Here is a 26,118-nt window from a genome sequence, read left to right on the forward strand (position 1 = left end):
TGCCAGTAAGATGTGCACCCAATTATGTGCCAGTAAGAAGTGCCTCTATAGATGCCCCCAATCATGTGCCAGTAACAGGAGCACCCATAGATGCCCCCCAATCATTTACCAGTTAGAAGTGCCCCTATAGATGCGCTCATCACCCTACCGCCGCCCCCCACTTGTCACCAGGGCCGCGCAGCCTTGGGCCATCGCCTCGCTTTGCCTAATTGGAGGTGCGGCCCTGCTAGCACCCCCTGGAATTTTGCGCCCGGGGCAACGGCCCCCTCACGCTACGCCACTGGCCAGCGAGGCTCAAGAGGCAGCTGCCTTGGGCCCTTCAGGAGCAACTGGGCCCGGGGCAGCTGCCCCTTTTGCCCCGCGTTAAAGACGGCCCTGACCATAAGTATTTTTCTATTCCAGTGGTTTAACCTCAAGGCATTATGCACTAATGTATGCAGTCTTATCCTAATCTCATTTAAGGGTGTATAACCATAATGAGAGGGGAGTAGCTGACAATTTGGATGTTTTTATTTTGTATGGTAATACCATTGTTTAAAAAAAAAAAAAAAATTATGAGAGGGGAGGAGCATTCCTCTGGTGTTTGACTGAAGCTAAGCATCGCATTTCCTGGTCTAAGGAGAGCAGACTGCAGCTGGAGCTATGCTTCCCATCTCTTGGCTATTTTCTTGCTTCTTTGAAACACAGATCCTTGCATACTTATTGCTCTTTGGACTGGCAGCTATTGCCATCCATACATGGATGAGAAACAAACATGTTGTGTTGGATCCACAGGGAAGAGCGGTGCTCATAACAGGCTGCGATTCAGGCTTTGGAAACCAGCTGGCACACCGTCTACTTGATATGGGCTTCACAGTCTTTGCTACCTGCCTGTTTCCAGATGGAGAAGGAGCTCAATCCCTGATAACTCATGCATCCCCCGGGCAGGTGAAAGTCATCAGGCTGGATGTAACCAGTGATAAGGAGGTGGAACAGGTGAAACAGTACGTGCTAGATAACCTCCCTGATAAAGGTAAGATATTTATTGGGCTCCTGCCACATGCTCAGTGTATTTGATGCAATTTTTGAAGTCAGAGGTGTATCACAAAAGGAAAGACTGTACAAGTCTATGGGGGAGAGTTATCAAAAATGGTGCAAAGGAACACTGGCTTAGTTGCTTATATCATCAAAGGAGCTCTGAAAAATGAAAGGTTTGATTGCTATGAGCAACTAAGCCAGTTTTCCTTTGCACCAGTTTTGATAACCCTCCCCCTGTGTTCCTCAACTCCAGTCGTCAGGACTGACTTGCTGATCATGTTGTCAGGATTTCCTTAGTACTAAGCAAGCAGGTGATACTCATTCTGTGGGTCCTGAGGACTGGAGTTGAGGTCTGCAAAACACTGATGAAGGAGCTTTCAGCTTTTCCCTGGTAGCTATTTTAGAGAATCTGGTTCAGGACTGTATTTCGTGTTTAAATTTCCTAAGTGACAAGCAATGAGAAGATGGCGACTGGCCGCCTGCCAAGTTCAATGACTTGCTCAAAGTGTAGAAGTTCAGTAAGGCTGTACTAGGGCTTCAGCCTAAGGGGAGGCCCCATGATTAAATTTTGGTGGGGATGGGTGATGCAAGCGGTGTAATAGTACGGCGCAGTGGGATGTGACTTGCTGCCCAGCGCAGTACTATTACGGCGAGCTGATTGGGCGGGTGCAGGAGCTGCGGCCGCCCGATCAGCTGCAGGGGACTGGCTGTTCCCGATAGACGGACCCGTGCTGTATGCGCCGGCATCGGTGAAAACACTGATGCCGGCACATTAACCCCTTCTATGCCGCATTCAGCTCTGACCGCTACATAGTAGGGGTTTGCTGCGGGTGAGGGAGCCCATTGGGTCCCCGCATTGCTGTGGCGGGGACCCAATGGGTGAGAAGGCAGCCCGATGCCGTGCAGAGGCTGCCCAATGCCTTGCACGGCATCTGGACCTGCCTTCTACAGGTGCCCAGGAGATCTAGCCTCAGGCTGGGTCTCCTAGGCAACCTGTTAGTGTATTACTCTGTGTAATACACTAACAGGCAATGCATTACAATACAGATGCATTGCAGAGGGGATCAGACCCCCAAAAGTTAGTCAGAAATAAAGTTAAAAAAAAAAGTTAAAAACGGTTTAAAAAAAATAAAATAAAAACGCCTCTTTTCCCCTGATTTTATAATAAAATAAAAAAACACACATATTAGGTATCGCCGCGTCTGTAGCCACCGGCTCTATAAATATATCACATGATCCACCCTGTCCGATAAACACCATAAAAAATTAAAACTGTCAAAAAAAGCAGTTTTTGTCACCTTACATCACAAAATGTGCAACACCAAGAGATCAAAAAGGCGTATGTCCCACAACATGATACAAATAAAACCGTCGCCTCATCCCGCAAAAAATGAGCCCCTACAAAAGAAAATCGCTCAAAAAATAAAAAAAACTATAGCTCTCAGAACATGAGACACTAAAACATCTTTTTTTTTGTCAAATATGCTATTATTGTGTTAAAGTGAAAAAAAAATAAAGTATACATATTAGGTATTTACATATCCATAAAAACCAGCTCTATAAAAATATCACATGACCTAACCCTTCAGGTGAACACCGTAAAAAATAAAAACTGTATGCCCCCCACAAATTACCAATCAAACCGTCACCTCATCCCGCAAAAAATTAGACCCTAACTAAGGTCAAAAAATAAAAAAAAGCCATCACTCTCAGACAATAGAGACACAAAAATTTATTTTTTTGCTTCAAAATTGCTATTATTGTGCTAAAGTGAAAATTTTAGACATGTTAGGTATTGCCGCGTCTGTAACAACCTGCTCTATAAAAATACCACATGACCTAACCCCTCAGTTAAACACCGTAAAAAATAAAACAGTCCCAAAAAAGAATTTTTTTTTGTCACCTTACATCACAAAAATTGCAACATCATGTGATCAAATAGGTGTATGCCCCCCAAAATAGTACCAATCAAACCGTCACCTCATCCCACAAAAAAGGAGACCCTACCTAAGACAATCGGTCAAAAAATAAAAAAGCTATGGCTCTCAGACTATGGATACACTAAAACATCATTTTTTGGGGTTTCAAAAGTGCTATTATTGTGTAAAACTTAAATAAGAAAAAGTATACATATTAGGTATTTCCACGTCTGTAACGATCTGCTCTATAAAAATATCAGATGACCTAACCCCTCAGGTGAATGCTGGAAAAATAAATAAATAAAAACTGTGCCTTAATTACAACTTTTTTTGGTCACCTTGCCCCATAAAGTGTAATAATGAATGATCAAAAAATCATATGTACCCAAAAATGGTACCAATAAAAACATCAACTCTTCCTGCAAAAAATAAGCCCCTGCACAAGATGATCGGCAGAAAAAAAAATATATATGACTTTCAGAAAATGGAGACCCAAAAACATACTTTTATTTTTATAAATGATTTATTATGCAAAACTGAAAACAAACAAACCTGTAACAACCTGCTCTATAAAAATAGCACATGATCTAACCTGTCAGATGAATGTTGTAAAAAATAAAAACTGTGCCAAAACAGCCATTTTTTGGTTACCTTGCCTCACAAAAAACATAATATAGAGCAATTAAATATCATATGTACCCCAAAATAGTACCAATAAAACTGGCACCTTATTCCTTAGTTTCCAAAATGGGGTCACTTTTTGGAAGTTTCTACTGTAAGGGTGCATCAGGGGGGCTTAAAATGGGACATGGCATCTAAAAACCAGTCCAGCAAAATCTGCCTTCCAAAAACCATATGGCGTTCCTTTCCTTCTGCGCCCTGCCATGTGCCCTTTCATCAGTTTACGACCACATGTGGGGTGTTTCTGTAAACCGCAGAATCAGGGTAATAAATATTGAGCTTTGTTTGGCTGTTAACCCTCGATGTGTTAAAGAAAAAAATGGATTAAAATGAAAAATCTGCCAAAAAAGTGACATTTTGAAATTTCATCTCTGTTTTCCTTTAATTCTTGTGGAACACCTAAAGAGTTAACAAAGTTTGTAAAATCAGTTTTGAGTAGCTTGAGGGGTATAGTTTCTAAAATGGGGTCATTTCACTATGTAAGCCCCACAAAGTGACTTCAGACCTGAACTGGTCCTTAAAAAGTGGGTTTTGGAAATTTTCTTTAGAAAATAAATTTTCTTTAGAAATAAAGGAAAAAAATATTGACTTAAATTTAGCACTGTTGTGAAGTACAATGTGTCACGAGAAAACAGTCGCAGAATGGCTTGGATAAGTAAAAGTGTTCCAAAGTTATTACCACATAAAGTGAAACAGGTTGGATTTGAAAAAAATGGCCTTGGCAGGAAGGTGAAAACTGACCCGGGGTAGAAAGGGATAAAGGGGTTGTCTCACTTCAGCATATAGCATTTATTATGTAGAGTAAGTCAATACAAGGAAATTACTAATGTATTGCTGTTATCAATATTGCTTCCTATGCTGGCTGGATTCATTTTTCCATCACATTATACTCTGGTCGTTTCCATGGTTACAACCACCCTGTAATCCAGGTGGTCATGCTTGCACATTTTAGGAAAAAGTGCCGTCCTCTCTGGTAGTTGGGTCCATAGGAGTGAGCCAGTGCTTTCTCCTATAGTGTGTAAGCATGGCCACCGATGCTGGATTGCAGGGTGGTTGTAACCATGGAAACGAGCAGTGTATATTGTGATGGAAAAATGAATCCAGCCAGTAAAGGAAGCAATATGGACAATCACGATACATTAGTAAGTTCCTTGTATTAACTTCCTCTACATAATAAATGCTATTTGGTGAAGTGAGACAACCACTTTAAGCGATTCAGTCCATGTTAAAACCTTTTAAGGCCTCACGCACACGGCCGTTGGGCAGCCGTGGCCGTATTGGGGCCCCCATACGGCAGGTTCACTTGAATGGGTCCGCAATACCGGAGATGCGTAACGGAGTCACGGAACAGAACACTGGAAGCACTACGGAGTGCTTCCGTGGTGTTTTTTTCCGTTGTTCCGCACCGCAAATAAATATATGTCCTATTTTTTGGCGGTGCGGACAGACCACGGACCCATTCAAGTTGAATGGGTCCGGCCGGGGCACGGATGTTGCCCGTGCATTGGGGACCGCAATTGCGGTCCCCAATGCACGGAACGGCCTAGAACTGCATTATTTTTTTGTTCGACACTTTTCAGGTGAAACATGTTAAACTGCAACCTCCTCCAAAACTGAGGCACAAACACATTTGTGATTTTTTTTTTTTTTAAGGTTGTTTAGGTGGAGTTTTACCAACACTTCAGCTGCTACATGTGAACATACCCTTATTGTCAGGAGATTGTAATGCTATAATAGACATATGATACTGTAAATCACACTGTGCTGCGAAAACCCCAGAAATAACTAATGTACGGTTTTTAACCTCTACAACACAGACAAGGGAGGCCCAAGGCACTTACTGTACGCCAGCCCTTCTGTGCAAACACCCAGGTCCTTTTGCAGGTCCTGAAAGAAGACAATGCTGGCTGCGCAAACAAGTGGATGAAGTGAGTAAATTTTATTTTTTAACCACTCAAGCCACATTTTAGTAAGCATTCTGTATTAAGAATGCTATTATTTTCCCTTATAAGTTATAAGGGAAAATATAACAGTGATTAGACTTTAATGGGGTTGCTCATCCCTATCATCTCCTAGCAACCATGCGTGAAAATCGCACCGCACCCGCATATGCTTGCGATTTTCACGCAGACCCATTAATTTTTATGGGGCCTGCATTGCGTGAAAAACGCAGAATATAGAGATTTTTCACGCAACGCACAAGTGATGCGTGAAAATCACCACTCACCTGAACAGCCCCATTGAAGTGAACGGGTCCGAATTCCATGTGGGTGCAATGCGTTCACCTCACGCATTGCACCCACACGGAATTCAGACAACCGTATGAATGGGTCCACATCCGTTCCGCAATTTTGTGGAACGGGTGCAGACCCATTCATTTCAATGGGGCTGCAAAACATGCGGACAGCACACCGTGTGCTGTCCGCATCCGTAGTTTCATTCTGCGGCCCCGCAAAAAAGATAGAGCATGTCCTAATCTTGTCTGCAATTGTGGACAAGAATAAACATTTTCTATCATAGCGTCCGTCATGTGCGGTTCGCAAAAGGCGGAACACACATGAGCCAGTATCCGTGTTTTGCGGATCCACAATATACTGCGTTCATCTGAATGAGCCCTTATCATGAGGATTTTTCAGAGGCAGGAAACAGACAACGGATTTCCTAGGATAACTTGTGTTGACTGCTATAGGACAATATTTTTGAGGGAGATTTATCAAGACCAGCGTTTTGTACACCGGTCTTGATATGGGTCATCAATAAAAATAACTTGGACATCCCCTTTAAGGGTGTCTTCACATGTGGCAGATTTGTCTGCGTCTGGAAATCAATTCCATTCATCTGAATGAGGCTCGTTCTCTAAACCCTACTCCAATGAATGAACCTCATTTTCACTTGCAACTAAATCTTCCTCCTGTCAATGTAGGATTGGCACACTCAAAACATGCGGAGCCCCACGGAGTTGAAACAATTTATTATAACTACGTTTGATAAAATATGATAAAATACAATAAAATACATAAAATAAATTAAACAATGGTAGTAGTTTTGTAATATTCAAATCAACTTATTGCAGACAAAGTATCCTGGATGTTCTCAATAGTGGATGGGTCTGCAATGACACACAATAGATGCTTAACTGCAGATCCTAACAAGAGGGTGTTGTCTTGCAAATAAAACGCACTCTAGGTCACTACAGTCCATATGTATACAAGTCACAAAATATTCAGAAGGACTGTTTGAATTCCAGGAGGTTGCATCAAACTCCGGTTATATTCATATGCAAGAAAAACGCACTGAGAGACTCTACATGCAGAAAAGCGCATACAGTGATTTCCTATGCAGGCACTATATTCCTATCTCTGTATATCTACAGTTTCTGCAATCCATGCATTCCAAGGTTGTTATAGGAGTTTTTCATAAGAATTTTCTGCATGCATTTATATTTGTATTTTTCTCAAGAATTCTATTCAAGAGGATCCTCAAAGAAGTTATTCCACACAAAGTCCCGATTGCAATATTCACATATGAACGCTATATTGTTGTTTCGTTATAAATGTAAGTTTGTAACGATAACCCACATTTGTGGGCTTACCTGGCCTTTTTATTCAGCTGGTTTTTTCTGGGTGATTGTCGCTTCCGACTTTAGGCCGGCGTCCCGGTCTTTGCTGTGTCAGCGGCTTAGTATTCCCCAGTGATGACTTTCAGCTGGTTGCAGGCAGGTTAATATAGAGCGTCTTGTTTGAATCCTAGATATCCTCTGGTTTTTAACAGTGCACTGTTATTTCGGGGTTCAAATCCTTCAGGGGTGAAACTCTCGCCACTCTGGCGAGAGTTTCACCCCTGAAGGATTTGAACCCCGAAATAACAGTGCACTGTTAAAAACCAGAGGATATCTAGGATTCAAACAAGACGCTCTATATTAACCTGCCTGCAACCAGCTGAAAGTCATCACTGGGGAATACTAAGCCGCTGACACAGCAAAGACCGGGACGCCGGCCTAAAGTCGGAAGCGACAATCACCCAGAAAAAACCAGCTGAATAAAAAGGCCAGGTAAGCCCACAAATGTGGGTTATCGTTACAAACTTACATTTATAACGAAACAACAATATAGCGTTCATATGTGAATATTGCAATCGGGACTTTGTGTGGAATAACTTCTTTGAGGATCCTCTTGAATAGAATTCTTGAGAAAAATACAAATATAAATGCATGCAGAAAATTCTTATGAAAAACTCCTATAACAACCTTGGAATGCATGGATTGCAGAAACTGTAGATATACAGAGATAGGAATATAGTGCCTGCATAGGAAATCACTGTATGCGCTTTTCTGCATGTAGAGTCTCTCAGTGCGTTTTTCTTGCATATGAATATAACCGGAGTTTGATGCAACCTCCTGGAATTCAAACAGTCCTTCTGAATATTTTGTGACTTGTATACATATGGACTGTAGTGACCTAGAGTGCGTTTTATTTGCAAGACAACACCCTCTTGTTAGGATCTGCAGTTAAGCATCTATTGTGTGTCATTGCAGACCCATCCACTATTGAGAACATCCAGGATACTTTGTCTGCAATAAGTTGATTTGAATATTACAAAACTACTACCATTGTTTAATTTATTTTATGTATTTTATTGTATTTTATCATATTTTATCAAACGTAGTTATAATAAATTGTTTCAACTCCGTGGGGCTCCGCATGTTTTGAGTGTGCCAATCCTACATTGACAGTTATACAATTTGAAGGGTGAATTCATCAGATTGTGCACCTCTCATCATTGTGGGACTAGTGAGCTATTTCCAATATATTTACTAAGTTAAATCTTCCTCCTGTCAAGGCACCATAAGAGGTTAGCCATTATGTTCACAAATGTGCTGGAACCAGCATTAGGGCTCATGCACAAGGCCATTGCCAGTTTTTTTGCCCACAAATTGCGGATCTGCAAAAAACAGAAACCAGCCGTGTGCACTCCGCATTTTGCGGCTGTAAAAGAAGTGTCCTATCTGTTTCCGTTTCACTGACAAGATTAGGACATGTTCTATATTTTTGAGGACCCGCGGATCAGACATACGGATGTGGACAGCACACAGTGTGCTGTCAGCATCTTTTGCTGCCCCATTGAAGTATATAGGGTCTGCATCAGGCCTGCAAAAAATGCGGCTCGGATGCAGGCCAAAAAACATTAGTGTGCGTGAGCGCTTATAAGCATACCTGCACTTGATTATTACACTCAGATTTTTGTGCGTCAAATCCGCAGCCTAAGGCCTCTTGCACACGGCCGTACTGTGCATTGGGGACTGCAATTTGTGGTCCCCAATGCACAGGCAACATCTGTGTGCATTCTGCAGACGGATCCAGACCCATTCAACTTGAATGGATCCGTGATCCGTCCGCACCGCAAAAAAATAGAACATACAGGCATGGCCGGGCAACGGCCATGTCCATGAGCCCTAATACAGAACAAGCTAAGTAGATTTAATGTTGAATGGGTCCGCAATCTGGAAGGTCTGGTGCGGAACCCCATGGAAGCACTACGGAGTGCTTCCGTGGGGCTTCTCTTCGTGCCTCCGCACAGCAAAAAAATAGAACTTCTTCTATTTTATTGCGGTGCGGGCGGATCACAGACCCATTCAAGTCGAATGGGTCTGGAGCCGTCTGCAGAATCCGCACAGATGTTGCCTGTGCATTGGGGACCACAAATTGCGGTTCCCAATGCTTGGAACGGCCGACCAACAGGCGTGTGCATGAGCCCTTATACTGAGTTTTTCCAACTTTGGGTTCAGATACTCTTTAAAGAGAGACTATACACACCAGTATACCATATTTAATATATAATTATATTTTATTAAGGCAATAGTGAAAGAAGACCGAGGGCTGGGCCCACAGGTACAGAGAGAGGGTACACAATGCCACACAGACAATGGTTCTTTCCCAGCAGTTGAGTTTACTGAGAATATATAAAACAGATTGGTACACCGAGAATAAACCAACAGTAAATGTAACACTGTCTGACAATAAACCATTAAATGTGATGTTTTCCCCAAAGTCCATTAAGCAGCCTAGCTGCACTTGCATGTTCCTGGACGAGTTCCTCGTTGTGGTGCACCCTAAGTATTGCACAATACTATTTGTAATCCACAGGGAAATTATGTTTGTCTCTTGTAACTTTAATCCTTACTCCAGCTCACAGCATATAACAGCCTATGAGCAGCCAGTGAGATAGGAAGGTGTCAGCGTATGAGTCCCTTAGGGCTATGCATTAGCTTGCATTATTGTATGTCCAAATGCCACTTTAACAGTGTGGTGTAATGTGACTCGGCAAAGCCGCAGTTACAGTTCCTTGAACAGGTTCTTTGTGCTTTTTCTTATTTCCTGGTCCACTCCAGAACTGCATCCTACAGACATGACACGACACTCCTGGGGCTGCCAGTCTCCACCTTGAGTCTGTCCATTCCCTTCCAGATTTAGCAGATGATCCCTTGTGGTTTCCAGCAGCACCAAGCACAGCCTCTGTCTGCTCACATCCTGCTTCTAGAGGAACCTCCTCCCCTTACATAGGTAGAGTGTGATGCAATAAGTAATTTACTAGGTGCAGTGTCAAACCTGCATATTCAGTTTTCTATCACACTTGTAAGGGTCCCAAACAGCCCATAAATTAGCTATTTTCCAACTTTGCAAACTAAATAGGTTATTAGTATTCTTCTGATAGGCAGCTGCAATGTAGACTTTTATCATCTTATCCTTTGCTGCCATCTACTGACCAAAGTGAGATGTTGCCTTAATTATACAATTTGCAACATAGCAGCATTAGGACCCTTTCACACGATAGAGAATTACGCGCGGGTGCAATGCGTGATGCGAACGCATTGCGCCTGCAAGGAATCCGGATTCATTTAAATGGGTCTGTGTACATGAGCAGTGGTTTTCACACATCACTTTTGCTTTGTGTGAAAATCACAGTATGTTCTATATTCTGTGATTTTCAAGCAACGCTGGCCCCATAGAAGTGAATGGGGCTGCGTGAAAATCGCATCCGCAAGCAAGTGCGGATGCGATGCGATTTTCATGGACGGTTGCTAAGAGATGTTGTTTGTAAACATTCAGTTTTTTATCACGTGCGTGCAAAATGCAGTAAATCGCATTGCACCTGTGCGATAAAAACTTAACAACTGAACGCGGTCGCAAACAAATATGAATGGCTTTGTTTTGAAATCACGCAGTTTTCACTGAACGCATCCGCAACGCATCCGGACATAATCCTGACACGCTCATCTGCAAGGGGCCTAATACATTTAAGGTCCCTTGCCCCACATCCTTAGGCCTCATGCACACGACCGCTGTGTGTTTTGCGGTCCGCAAATCGCTGATCCTCAAAACACGGATGGCGTTCGTGTGCGTTCCGCAATTTGCGGAATGGCACGGACAGCCATTGATATAACTGCCTATTCTTGTCCGCAAAACAGACAAGAATAGGACAGGTTATATTTTTTTTGCGGGCCACTGAACGGAGCAACGGATGCGGACAGCACACGGAGTGCTGTCCGCATCTTTTGCAGCCCCATTGGAGTGAATGGGTCTGCATCCAAGCCGCAAAAACTGCGGCTCGGATGCGGACCAAAAGAACAGTCGTTTGCAGGAGGCCTTACAATAGTAATCAAGTAGGTGTTCCTGATTATGTTCCCACACAAGGCTTCCCCTCGTAGGTGAGCATCTGACTACTCACTGAAAAGTTCCAACTTTTAGGCCTCATGCACACAAACTTTTTTTTTTCCGTTTACGTTCATTTTTTTGGATTACGTATACAGAACCATTTATTTCAATGGGTCCACAAAAAAAACAGAATGTACTCCGTATGCATTACGTTTCTGTATTTCCGTTTTTCCGTTCCGTTCAAAGCTACAACATGTCCTATTATTGTCCGCATAACGGACAAGGATAGTACTGTTCTATTAGGGGCCAGATGTTCCGTTCCACAAAAAAACGGAATGCACACGGATGTCATCCGTATTTTTTTGTGGATCCGTTTTTTGCGGATCGCAAAACACTGAAAAAGCCATACGGTCGTGTGCAATAGGCCTTATACTCTTTTAAAGAAAGAGCTTCATTGGAATGCAGCCAGCGCGTGCGCTCTATAATTGTCACTGTGTAAGTATTTATCTGTTATCTTCACAGACCTTGAAGCAGTCAATTCCCAGATCCGCAATGAATCAGGATCTCAAAACAACCTTTACAAAATATGCAAACAAAGCCTAACTCGCTTGCACAAGTAAGGCCAGGTTCACATCACTGTTTCATTTTCCGTTCTTCTGATCTAAAAAAAAAATGGATCCTGTAAAAAAAACGGATCTTGAGCATTCGTTATGCAGATTTTGCATCTGTTTTAGACAGAAAAACGAATGAGAAGAATGGAAAATGAAATGATGATGTGAACCCAGCCTAATTCCAAACACATCTTTTCATTTACAGGTCATGATGCCTCTAACATGGAAAATGGAATCCAAATGATCAGAAATTGCATCTTTGCACTTTACATGTACTGTACATGGTGCAAAAATTTTCCACTAGCAAATTCACCTGTAATAGGGTTTTTGAAATCTGCAGCATGTCAATTGCTGTGTGGATTTTATTTTTGGCAATACAAAGGGTGAAATCTGGAGCAAATCAACATGTAATGTGCAGAATTCGATGCAGACTATTTGTGGAAAGGCAGCCAAACCTGGATGAAAATCTGCTTCAAATGAAACTGCTTTATACTTGTGGCCCTAAGTTTTGGCTTCAGAAACGTGAATAAAATCTCAAGATGCAAATATATCCCAAATGTATGGCCACATGGTGTGGCTGTGATACGTTTGAGGGTAGGCGGCTGTGCAGGGGGTCTACACGGTCATCACTGCATTGTTAATGACGATGTAGTTTACGGGTTACCGCCAATGAGCAGTGGATAAACATTTAGCGGTCTTGGCTAGTTGGTACCTGTTGTCAGTAGACCCTGTTGACAACCCATATCAGTGATGGGCTAGGTCTTCGTTCCTAAAGCTTTCTATGGTGTGTTCCAAGCCAGATGTAACATACCATGGTTGTCCTGAGAACAGCCGAGCATCTAAAGTCAAACTTCTCCAACAGACCACCTCTTATGTAGAACAGATTTCCTGTGAGTCCTTGTTGTATATATTATACATGGTTTTTTGTTGTTGTTTCTTTCTTCCAGGGCTTTGGGGACTTGTGAACAATGCTGGTATATCCATGTGGGGAATGGTGGAATGGCTAACAATAGAGAAATACCAGAAAGTCCTTGATGTCAACCTGCTGGGAAGCATAAGGACCACCCTGGCTTTTGCTCCACTCGTCAGAAAAAGCAAAGGTGAGATTTGTACAATGTAAATAAAATTATATATAGTAATTTGCATTTTTTTTTATGAATCTGAAGTAGAGATAAACGATTCTAAAATTCAAAAATTCTGTTTGAAGAGAGAGAGTGGAACACTGTTTTCCAGGCACTCAAAGCACTTTGCTGATTTAGGTAGAGGTTTTTTTTTGTTTGTTTTTTTACTCAAATCAAACCCAATCAAATTTTAAGAAATTCACTCATACTTCTAATCCTTACAGCTAAGGTCAGGTTGTGCTGCCCTTATGTGTTTTTTTTTTGGTTGGCAGAATATTAGACTGCCAATATTGATAGTGTAGAGCAGGGATGGCCAACCTGAGGCTCTCCAGCTGTTGCAAAACTACTACTCCCAGAGTGTCCAGACTGACTACAGCTAGCAGCCTACAGCAGGGCATGGTGGGAGTTGTAGTTTTGCAACAGCTGGAGAGCCGCAGGTTGGCCATGCCTGGTGTAGAGAATAGCTATAATCTAGGCAGCATTCTATAATATCATTAGCACCTGCATATCCATGGATTATCAGGCAGTAAGCGTATGGCCATATAGGCTGGATCTGCTGCACATTTACCGCAGCTTAAAATCTGCAGTGGATTTGGCCAAAATCCACAGTGCCAAAAGTCGCACCAAATTGTGTTTTTGGTGTGGAAACTGTAGATTTGTTACAGATTTCACCTTTTACCTTGCAAAGGGTGAAGTCTACAACACATGAATGCACCCTAGGATCGCAATACACAAGGCACTGGCCTATCTTTTATGGAGCAGAGGCACAGATTGGAAGCCCACAGAAACGCTCCAAAGAGCTTCCATGGGCTTTCGGGTCCATCTGAGACAAGTCAGCAGGAGTCTGAAGAGGAGTCAGAGGAGGATGGTGGCTGGGGGGAGGAAGAGGAGCAAGAAAGCAGGCTTTAAGCTTTTCAGGGATCCCTGGTGTTGTCCGTGGTTTTTGGGAGGAGACCGCGGATGACATTCTTCTGGGCGATGAGCAGGAGCCAGGGCGCTCCACCGCTTCCAATTTAGTGCAAATGGGGGGCCTTCATGCTCCAGTGTTTGAAGAGGGACCCCCATATAAAAATCATAAAGGTCAAGGACCTGTACTGGGTGGCAACGTACTTAGACCCCCGGTACAAACACAAAATGGCAGACATGTTACCAGCATCACAGAGGTCTGTCAGAATGCAGAATTTCCAGGCCTCGCTGTGAGAGATGCTGCATTCTGCTGTTGCAGGCACTGGCAGAGGAATTTCCAACCACAGCGAAACAGGTGCAGGCACCAATCCTACCACGCCTGCAAAGAGGGCGGTTTTAAGATGTGTTGGTCACTTCGGATATGAGATCATTCTTGCAGCCAACCCATTAACAGCCTCCCTCCGGATCAAGTCTCAGGGGACGCCTAGACCGACAGGTGTCCGACTACATCGGGTTAATGGCCGATGTGGACGCTCTGAGAAGCGAGGAACCCCTTGACTAATGGGTGTTCAGGCTTGACCTGTGGCCAGAGCTGGCAGAATTTGCCATGGAACTCTTGGCTTGCCCCCTCGTTGAGTGTCCTGTCCAAAAGGACTTTAAGCACAGCAGGGGGGATCGTGACCAATAAGTGCACTCGCCTAGCTCACAAGAAGTGTGGACTACCTCACATATTTAAAAATGAATGAGGCATGATCTCAGAGGAATTCAACACCTGTGATGACCATGTGTAATTGAAATTCCTCATGCCAGCCCACACACATCCGCCACCACCTAGAACAAAATATGGTCCTTGCCTTATGTATATACAGCGGCATAAAAGGCCTTTTATGTCAGGTGAATGCCTAATTTTTGGGGCCTGTACTGGCCGACAGTTACATTTTTATCCTGTGACCGCCTAATGTACCTCCAGCCACAGAATCCAAAGTTATTTGCTGTCAGGTGAATGCCTATTGGCTAATTTTTAGGGCCTGTACTGGCCGATGGTTACATATTTATCCTCTGACCGCCTAATGTACCTCCAGCCACAGAATCCAAAGTTGTTTGCTGTCAGGTGAATGCGTATTGCCTAATTTTTGGGGACTGTACTGGCCGACAGTAAAATTCTTTTTATCTCTAGCCACATAATTACACCTCTGTCTCACTCCTCTGCCTCTCATTATGATGGCGTATGAACCGCATTTACAATAAGGACCTTCTAATGTCACAGGGTCATGTGACTGTGCCCCCCATCCCGTACTATGCCCCTGCCCCCTTATACCCTGCATTATGCCTCTTACCACACCCTGTGTAGTGCCCCTAGTCATTCCCTGTACAGTGCCCTCTTATACCCTTTTATCTGGTCACGGTATGGTGGTGTTATCTGGTCACTGTACAGAGGTGTTATCCGGTCAATATATGGCGGTGGTATCCAATAACTGTATGGCCATAACTGTATCCCTTTCCCTGCCCACGCCATCCTTTTTTAGACCTGGCATGAGCGGGAAAAATATGAAGATTGTGGTGCTAAGGACCTTTTGTGCCACAATCTGTGTCAGAAATACGCCTAACGTAGATGTATTTCTATATAATAAATGACCACCTAATTGTATTATTATTCGGGGGTAGGGCAATATCTTTATATTATATAGATTCTAGTGTATTATACTGTGCCCTGTATTTCCCAGTAGAAAATGATCCTTGGGAAACAGTCCTCATCCCTGACCACCAGGACCAGGTAGCGCTCTGTCAGTACATTGCGGCCTCCCCTCTCCGCCACGCTTCTCCGCTGTGTACTGGTGCTTATTCTGACACTAGGGCTGGGTTCACATCCTATCTTTGCCATCCATTTAATGCATACCAAAAATGCGTTAACAAATGCCTCAGACTGATGCCGTACAAGGGCGTCTGTTCACCATACAGTTCCATGGTAGAAAAACATTTTACGTTAAAGTATGCATTTTTTTAATAGACTCTGCAGAATACAAAAACATGGAGTGTTGCACATTTGTATACATCAAACCGATAGGAAATAAAAAAAATTTAGAGTTTGAGAGACTTTTAAGACGCATAAAAATGGCCCCTAATTAAAATACATATTTTCTGTGGGAATTTTTGCCAATGATCTCCCTCTGGTATGACACTGTCCATGTTGTGGGACTATTTGTGCAATTATAGTTTGTATTTGGTGGCTGCAAATATGACCTGAAAGTTTTTCAGGTTCACCTGCTATTAAAGTCAATGGGCGCGATGCAAACGCGAGTTTCGTGAACATTTGATCGCGAACGCGCGTTCGCAAATTGTCCGGCCGATGTTTGTCCATCACTATTCCTCACCCTATCTTTCAGGTGTACCTACAGAGGCTTCCCCACCCTATCCTTCAGGTGTACCTGCTGTGTTACTTTAGAGCCAAAGTTTCACTGTGCTTCTGGCCCCTTCCCCTAGCTTCCTAACAAATTCTATGCACACAATAGACAATGACAATATGTAGACAGTTACTCCTAGAACAATCCCAAGCAATTCCAAGCTAAAATCCTGGTTTAAATCCATCCACCACTCATGCGCTCGTCTGCCAGCCCTTTATCAGGGTCGCAGATTCTTAAACATAAATTAGGCACAACTGTAAAGTTACCTTATACTCTGCCGGACCCTCGAACAAGACAAATGCCAGACAGGGAGCTACAGATTACTTGTAAGAGAAAGCTCTTAACTCAGTCTGTTTGTCGTCTGTTTGTCCCGTTATGGCATGTCCAGGCCTCGGGGGTCTCAGCAGGAAGGACTTAGTCATGCCCCACGTGTTTGGGCGGCAAGTTTCTGTTGGGGCAAACACCCCAATGCCAGATGAGCAGTGGACTCCGAATTAGAAGTTATGAGTACTCATAGAGAAAAACCAACACAGGCATAGAGCTGTGTATCAAGTGTTTCTAACTTTATTATAAGAAAGCAGAGGTTAATATAGTATTTTTCTGGATCATTTCCAACTGAAGGCATAGTTAACCATTCACAAACCTCTAACTAAGTAAAACTACAATCTGAAATGAGCATCTCTTGGCTATACGCCCGGAGCGTCTCCCTAATCTTAAGTGTGGGTGTTAATCACGTACCAGTCTTCATAGCAATTATAGAAATTCCTTACTAGACCAGGTTGGTGGGGGCTAGGAGTGATCTTGAGGTTATAGTAACCTTAGCAAAGACGTTCACAGTTTATAACATAAAATGGCAGTATGAAATACAATATGGAGTCTCAACCCTCACACAATCTGGAAGGTCGGTGCGGAATGGAGTGCTTCCGTGGGGTGTCTGTCTGTGCCTCCGCACTGCAAAAAACAAGTTTTATTTTTTTGCAGACTGATCAGACTCATTCAAGTTGAATGGGTCTGGGTCCGTTGCGGCAGCCGCACGGATGGTGCTCGTGCATTGGGAACAGCAAATTGCGGCCCCCAATGCATGTAACGGCCGAACAACAGCCATGTGAATGACTTCTTAAATGCAGAGAAATTCAAATTTCAAATTTTTTCCAAATTTCCTGTACATTTTGGATTTTATTTTGTAAATAAAGATAAAACATATTGACATATTATCACTAACCTGAAATGCAATGTATCACGAGAAAACAATCTCAGAATGACTTGGATAAGTAGCACATAAGTGACACATGTAAGGCTACTTTCACATATGAATTTTTGCTGTCCGGTTTTGAGATCCAGCATGGGATCTCAAAACCACAACAAAACGCTTCCGTTATAATAATACAATCGGCTGCATCTGTTCAGAGCGGATCCGGTTAGGGTTGAGCGATATAAACAATATTCCCACAATAACTATATTAAGAAATTTAGCGCGATAACGATATATATCGCGATAAATACCCATTTAAAAAAAATTAAACTTGGGGCCACAAGGAGATATTATACAGTATGGGGACCACAAGGAGAGATTATACTGTATGGGGGCCACAAGGAGAGATTATACTGTATGGGGGCCACAAGGAGACATTATATACTGCATGGGCAGGCAGTGGGGCACAAGGAGACATTATATACTGCATGGGCAGGCAGTGGGGCACAAGGAGACATTATATACTGCATGGGCAGGCAGTGGGGCACAAGGAGACATTATATTCTGTATGGGCAGGCAGCGGGGCACAAGGAGACATTATATACTGTATGGGCAGGCAGCAGGGCACAAGGAGACATATACTGTATTGGCAGGCAGCGGGGATCAAGGAGACATATTCTGTATGGGCAGGCAGAGGTGCACAAGGAGACATTATATACTGTATGGGCTGGTCGTTGGGCAGGCAGCGGGCCACAAGGAGACATTAATAACTGTATGGGATGGCCGCTAGGTAGACAGAGGGCCACAAGGAGACATTACACACTGTATGGGCTGGCTGGGCAGGCAGTGGGCCACAAGGAGACATTATATACTGTATGGGCTTGCCGCTGGGTAGGCAGTGGGCTACAAGAGTCACTATACTGCATTGGGCCACCAGGAGACATTATACTGTCTGGACTCAGGAACTATACTGTAAGGGGGCCATAAGGTGACATTATACTGTATGGGACAACAGTTTGTAACCCCCCCCGACCCCATCAGTTTATCAATGTCTTGTGGCCCACACAGAAATGTATTCTTGCTGCTCCACAGAAATGGAAGCATTGCAAAAACGAGTAAGAATAAAAATCTGGTGATTAAGCCCTCAGATAAGGGTGGGAATGTAGTTGTCATGACGTACCAACAATATAGGGACATGTGTCTATCACTATTGTCAGACAAAAAGAGTTATGAGATATTGAGATATGACCCCACCAGTTTATATCAACAGGAACTGTCCCAGATGATGTGGGAGGCCCTTAAGGGGAAACTCATAGACCAGAAGGAGTTTGAATATCTTGCACCCTCCCACCCCAAGGTGGCTACATTTTATGGTCTCCCTAAAATACATAAGGGTACTAATCCCCTCAGGGGCCGATCGATAGTATCTGAGATAGTTTAACTCAGCATGCAGGGACCTACATTGATAAAATTCTCTGCCCCTTCATTATTGCCCTACCATCATACTTACAGGATACAACAGACCTCCTTAAACGCCTTGAAGACATCACATTAGAACCAGATACTTGGCATGTGTCTATCGACGTGGAGGCACCTTATACATCCATCCCCCATAATAAGGGTCTGGCAGCGCCAAAGTATTTTTTAGATACTAGATCTAATGACCTGAGTAAACACAACTACTTTGCTATCCAACTCTTGGATTTTGTACTCACCCAAAACTACTTTGTATTCGACCGCCGGTTCTACCACCAGCTCAGGGGCACAGCGATGGGGAGTCTGTGCGTGCCAACTTACGCAAATTTGCTCCTGGGCTGGTGGGAGGATACGGTCGTCTTCTCTGAATCCATGTCCCACTGGACCAGATTTGTCACTCTATGGTACAGGTTTATAGATGACATTCTGTTATTATGGTCAGGGAGTAAAGAGGATTTTGGATTATTTATGGATGAGCTTAACAAGAACCATATAGGTCTAGACTTTACCTTCGAGCTGCAGAAGGATGCGATAACCTTTCTGGACACACGAGTGGAAAGAGGTGACAATAATTCTACTGTATAAAGACCATCTTATTTGGCAAAAAAACATCTACCAACAGCTTGTTAAGGTGGGATCGCTTCCACCCAAGACCTCTTAGGAGGGGGTTCCCTAAGGGGCAGTTCCTTAGGGTGTGCAGGAACTGCTCGGAGTATAACGACTTCACTGAGAAAGCATCCCACCTTTTCCATCTCTTCAAGCAGAGGGGATACCCTGACTCCTGTTTGTATGAAGCCTGAAGGTATGCAGATTCTGTGGATAGGCATACTCTACTTCAATCCAATAAGAGAGATGACCCACTAGGGGTGATCAGGATCATTCCCACCTTTGACACCGCATCCCAACAAGTTCGCGAGATTTTAGGGAAATACTCGTCATTATTAAAAGCTGACCCGGATTTGGAGAAGGTTCTCCCAGATTACCCAGCAATAACATTTAGGAGGGGATGCATTGGTACATAGCCATTTTGAAACTCCGAAAAAAAAAGTACGTGGTTCTCCAATCGGAAACTAGGGACCTTTTTAGATGTGGAAAATGCAAGGCATGCCCCTTTGTGGCGACAGGGGATACCTTCACTGATAGTACCCAGGGACATACTTATAAAACTCGCTCATTTGAAAACTGCAATACGATGGGGGTCGTATACCTGGCCCAATGTGAGTGTGGGTATAAGTATGTTGGAAAAACGTGTAGGATGTTTTAAAAATTCTTGAACATGTGAGAGACATCCGTAATAAGCATGACAAACCACTCTCTAGACACGTCTTATTATATCATGGGTCAATACACGATCACTACAGTTCTACATGATTGAGACAATAAAACAATCAATTAGGGGTGGAGACTTTGATAGAATCCTAAGACAAAAAGTCTAAATGGATTTACACATTAAATACCGAGTATTGACTATACGTGTTTTTTGTGAACGGCCAACCAATGAATTATACAATGGGCATCTATCTCTTTACCGTCCTTGGTACATAATCTTTGATGGGAATGTGTAGCTAATTCCTCTAGTACCAATAACTTATTTGCCCTTTGTTGAAGTTTGTAACCCCTGTGATGGTTTTGATTTGGTATGTTAAATATAGAGGTTTATCTTCTTCATCTAGGCTTGCCCCCCTCTGGTTTAGCTGAATATCATCTTACTACCTTTTATATTCATTAAAAAATAATAATTCCCCCAGCTTGCCCATTGATTTGTTTCTGATGAGGTATAGAGGACCTTTCAGAAATGGTCATGTGATACGTCACATGTTCGCTCCTGACAAGAGTCATGTGACTGATTAAACCAGGCTGACTCTTTTTTTTTTTTTTTTTTTCACCCAATCACATTTGACGCAGCGAGAGGGGGCCTCCCGTTCATCATTGGAGGAATTGGCTTTAGAGATGCGATAAGCTGGGCTATTTATCAGTATAGCAGGAGTCTGATGTTTACATTTGTGTCTGCGTTGGAGGAGGGGGCCAGATGACTTAATGGCCATGGTTTTCAGTGATTCATGTACTGGTACACCTGTGCTTATTGCATAATAGGGGGCCGGATGATTTACTGGCCACTATAACTGGTGAATTATTTCTTGCAGTTTTGGTCACTCTTGGTAGTAGTATTCTGTCAGAAGTATATTTTGGTTACCACTGCATGAGGGCAGCACTATTGACAGTGATATTTATTTTGGGGCCCCTGATGAGCCCTTAAACTGTATAGGGTGAAATGCGTTAGAACTATGGGATTAGAATACAGGACATTACATGAGATTGATTCGCAATAAGTTGCTAATATTGGTGACTGTATATTTTGCTGAATTGCGAATGGAAAGAGTATCCGACATTTTATTAGTGAATATTCTGTACACTGCGTGCAGAATTATTAGGCAAATGAGTATTTTGACCACATCATCCTCTTTATGCATGTTGTCTTACTCCAAGCTGTATAGGCTCGAAAGCCTACTACCAATTAAGCATATTAGGTGATGTGCATCTCTGTAATGAGAAGGGGTGTGGTCTAATGACATCAACACCCTATATTAGGTGTGCATAATTATTAGCCTTTGGCAAAATGGGTCAAAAGAAGGACTTGACAGGCTCAGAAAAGTCAAAAATAGTGAGATATCTTGCAGAGGGATCAGCACTCTTAAAATTGCAAAGCTTCTGAAGCGTGATCATCGAACAATCAAGCGTTTCATTCAAAATAGTCAACAGGGTCGCAAGAAGCGTGTGGAAAAACCAAGGCGCAGAATAACTGCCCATGAACTGAGAAAAGTCAAGCGTGCAGCTGCCAAGATGCCACTTGCCACCAGTTTGGCCATATTTCAGAGCTGCAACATCACTGGAGTGCCCAAAAGCACAAGGTGTGCAATACTCAGAGACATGGCCAAGGTAAGAAAGGCTGAAAGACTACCACCACTGAACAAGACACACAAGCTGAAACGTCAAGACTGGGCCAAGAAATATCTCAAGACTGATTTTTCTAAGGTTTTATGGACTGATGAAATGAGAGTGAGTCTTGATGGGCCAGATGGATGGGCCCGTGGCTGGATTGGTAAAGGGCAGAGAGCTCCAGTCCGACTCAGACGCCAGCAAGGTGGAGGTGGAGTACTGGTTTGGGCTGGTATCATCAAAGATGAGCTTGTGGGGCCTTTTCGGGTTGAGGATGGAGTCAAGCTCAACTCCCAGTCCTACTGCCAGTTTCTGGAAGACACCTTCTTCAAGCAGTGGTACCGGAAGAAGTCTGCATCCTTCAAGAAAAACATGATTTTCATGCAGGACAATGCTCCATCACACGCGTCCAAGTACTCCACAGCGTGGCTGGCAAGAAAGGGTATAAAATAAGAAAATCTAATGACATGGCCTCCTTGTTCACCTGATCTGAACCCCATTGAGAACCTGTGGTCCATCATCAAATGTGAGATTTACAAGGAGGGAAAACAGTACACCTCTCTGAACAGTGTCTGGGAGGCTGTGGTTGCTGCTGCACGCAATGTTGATGGTGAACAGATCAAAACACTGACAGAATCCATGGATGGCAGGCTTTTGAGTGTCCTTGCAAAGAAATGTGGCTATATTGGTCACTGATTTGTTTTTGTTTTGTTTTTGAATGTCAGAAATGTATATTTGTGAATGTTGAGATGTTATATTGGTTTCACTGGTAAAAATAAAAAATTGAAATGGGTATATATATTTGTTTTTTGTTAAGTTGCCTAATAATTATGCACAGTAATAGTCACCTGCACACACAGATATCCCCCTAAAATAGCTAAAACTAAAAACAAACTAAAAACTACTTCCAAAAATATTCAGCTTTGATATTAATGAGTTTTTTGGGTTCATTGAGAACATGGTTGTTGTTCAATAATAAAATTAATCCTCAAAAATACAACTTGCCTAATAATTCTGCACTCCCTGTATATCTATAATTATTGTTTTTTGTTTTTGCCATTTAGGTTAGGTCATCAAATCGATTTGCTCTAGGTCATAACACCACAGTTGGCCGCCCCCCTGCTATGTTTATCTAGGGGCTTTCAGGAGGTTCCTGAATACGGGGTCGCCCCTGCCGGGGCAGTCATTCCGTTTTTAGGAAGGGCCGAAGGCATAGGGGCAGGATTAGGGAAAGTCTTAATTCAGGGACTCAAACTTAGTATGTACAAGACTATCCTGACTACGCAGTTGTTATATTATGTATGTTTATTACCTTCTTTATGTTGATGGGGGGGGGGGGGGGGGGGTTACTTTTTTAATGTATATTTATTAAAGGCTACGTTTTATTTTGGTGGTAGTCTGTCAATTGCCCTAGTATATGTACTGCCTACAATAACAATATCATTTGACGAGTGATAGTCATAGGTGTGACTTTTTTGCTCCTGTCTGGGGGCAACAGGGAGACATTATACTGTATGAGGCTATTATACTGATGGGACTCATGATGACCTGTATATTATTCCCTAATGCCTGCTATGAGAGATCAAATGCCATCACCATGTGCAGTGCAGCTTGCAAGCAGGGCCAGGGCCGTAGAAGACATAGACAGACAGTATAACCTTTATTTATGACACCCGGGCCGTTAGGGTCCTCACTCCTCTTCTCCCATCTTGGCTTGGACATGGACTGCTTACTGACTTTGCCCGCCTTACTACTGTGCTCGGCCAGTGGGCCGAGACTTGAATATGGGAGCGAGAAAAAATGGATCCGGTGCCCATTGACTTACAATGTTTTTAGTGCTGGTCTGTTTTTTTCATGTCCAGTTTACCATGCCACACACAAAATTGCTGCTTGCAGCAGTTTTGTGTCTGCCATGGGAATGCATTCTGGTGCACTCTGTTCCAATTTGTTCAGTTTTGTCCTCATTGAAAATGAATGAAGACAAAACTGGAAGATTCTATTTAAAAAAGGGCTAGTTGCTTATCTAATAGCAAACAGCATTGAGGGCTATAATAAGGATGTGGACACTTTTGGGGGCATTTTTTATTATTGCATTGTACTCATTTTGAGCAAAAAAATTTTTTTTTTTCCAGGTGGTCTTTATTTTTTAAAAAAATTGCCTCTTTCTCTACTGTATATTAACAGTCTCTGTGTTTACACGATGTCCCACCAGGGAACTGATGGCTCATGTGCAGATCTTGTCTCTGAACTTCTGAGAGCTGATAAAGACTGATTATAGCACAGTTCCTATCTTACTGGTAAGAATACAGCTTAGGCTACTTTCACACTCGCGTTTTGGCTTTCCGTTTGTGAGATCCGTTCAGGGCTCTCGCAAGCACTCCAAAACTGATCAGTTTTGCACTAATGCATTCTGAATGGAAAAGGCTCCGCTCAGAATGCATCAGTTTGCCTCCCTTCCGTCTCCATTCCGCTTTGGAGACGGACACCAAACCGCTGCCTGACGAAACTGAGCCAAACGGATCCGTTCTGACACACAATGTAAGTCAATGTGGTGAGATCCGTTTTCTATGATACAATCTGACACAATAGAAAACGGATCCATCCTGGGAGACAATGTAAGTCAATGGGGACGGATCCGTTTTCTATGACACAATCTGACACAATAGAAAACTGATCCGTCCTCCATTGACTTTCAGTGGTGTTCATGACGGATCCGTCTTGGCTATGTTAAAGATAATACAAACGGATCCGTTCTGAACGGATGCAGACGTTTGTATTATCTGAATGGATCCGTCTGTGCAGATCCATGACGGATGCGCACCATACGCGAGTGTGGGAAGCAAACTACAACATGTTGCGGTTTACTCTCCGGTATGGTAACGCAACTAAGCGGAACGGAATGCATTTTGGAGCATTCTATTCTGTTCAGTTCAGTTTTGTCCCCATTGACAATGAAAGGGGACAAAACTTAAACGCTAGTGTGAAAGTAGCCTAAATAAGTGTTTATGATCTGTTGGCAGTTCAGAGATAGGGGCTATACATAGTCATGGCTCACAGTGAAAGTAAGATTGAAAAAATTGACTTTTAGCCCCAAAAAAGACACTCCCCTTGAGCTTGATATAAATCTATCAGAGCGATAAATGTGGAGATCTCTGGATCCATGTGAGGTACAGGGCTGGTTCTAGCTTTGTTAGAAAGAGATTGCCATGTACTATATGATGCCTGATTATTAACAATTTAACAATTAATGTTGTATAATTGATCTGAGAAAGGTTGAGCTTGATGCACTTGTGTCTTTTTCCAACCTATGTACAAATGTAAATCTGTTACACTTAGGTCATATTCATAAACCTTCTAGTCACCTGTTATTGCAGGTTAAATCATGGCCAACTTTTTTTGTATCAAGTATGTAAATAGTTTATTAACCACATGCAACATATTTCAACTTCAAAAATCAGTTTGACAGCGTACGCCAGCTGCAACTAATGGTAAAAAAAAAAAATCAGCACAAAGACACTTTATCATACTTGCACCCCAGCCTTCGTGCACTTGTTCTCCTATTTTAGAATTGTTCATTTTTTTTCTTACATTAATTATAGGGCGTATGGTGTTTTTATCGAGCATGAATGCATACGCAACTGCCTTGAATGCAATTTATTCAATGACTAAAGCTGGGCTGGAGAAGTTCTGCGATTGCCTCCGTCTAGAAATGAATCAGTTTGGAGTGAAGGTAAGATTCCTGCATTTCTGCTTTCTGTTATTCACCAGCAATTGGAAATGGAAACCACTATACACCTTACAATGTTGCCTAATGTATACTTCACCATGGCGAGGCTATGATTAAGAACCTTAGGGTTCGAAACATGTCAACCTAACCGGAGGTGGTGGGAGAAGATGTCCACTGTACATATTATGCATTGTGAATATGAGAAATAAAGACATGGCAACGACAAATTTTCCCAGTGCCGGATCGTTTTCCTTTGGTTTCTATGTACGTGGAGTTGGCCTTGGCTTGTACCGTGCACGGAGGATATTGGGTGAGCTGGACTTAAATGCTATGTATTAGGACTGTTACTTCACCATGCCATACTGCCATAGGCATCTCAAAGGGTTTTTTCACTGTTTCAGGAAGTAGACATTGTACAGGGCATTTTGCACTACAAAAAAAGTCGCCATTAGACTCAAGGAGAAGAAATTTAGGATC

General features: G+C 42.8%; 1 protein-coding gene across 1 annotated transcript in view; it reads left to right on the top strand.

Moving 5' to 3' along the window:
* Positions 1-595: 595 nt before the first annotated feature.
* The window catches only part of LOC120999007 (D-beta-hydroxybutyrate dehydrogenase, mitochondrial-like), a 40,915-nt gene continuing 15,392 nt past the window's right edge, over positions 596-26,118 (top strand). The window contains exons 1-3 of the mRNA XM_040429885.1: positions 596-1,012; positions 12,828-12,980; positions 25,514-25,644. Coding sequence (XP_040285819.1) covers positions 643-1,012; positions 12,828-12,980; positions 25,514-25,644 — 654 coding nt within the window. The 5' untranslated portion in view covers positions 596-642. The remainder of the gene's footprint in view (positions 1,013-12,827; positions 12,981-25,513; positions 25,645-26,118) is intronic.

This window comes from Bufo bufo, chromosome 4 (assembly GCF_905171765.1).
Source record: "Bufo bufo chromosome 4, aBufBuf1.1, whole genome shotgun sequence".
In the NCBI taxonomy this organism is placed as follows: Eukaryota; Metazoa; Chordata; class Amphibia; order Anura; family Bufonidae; genus Bufo; species Bufo bufo.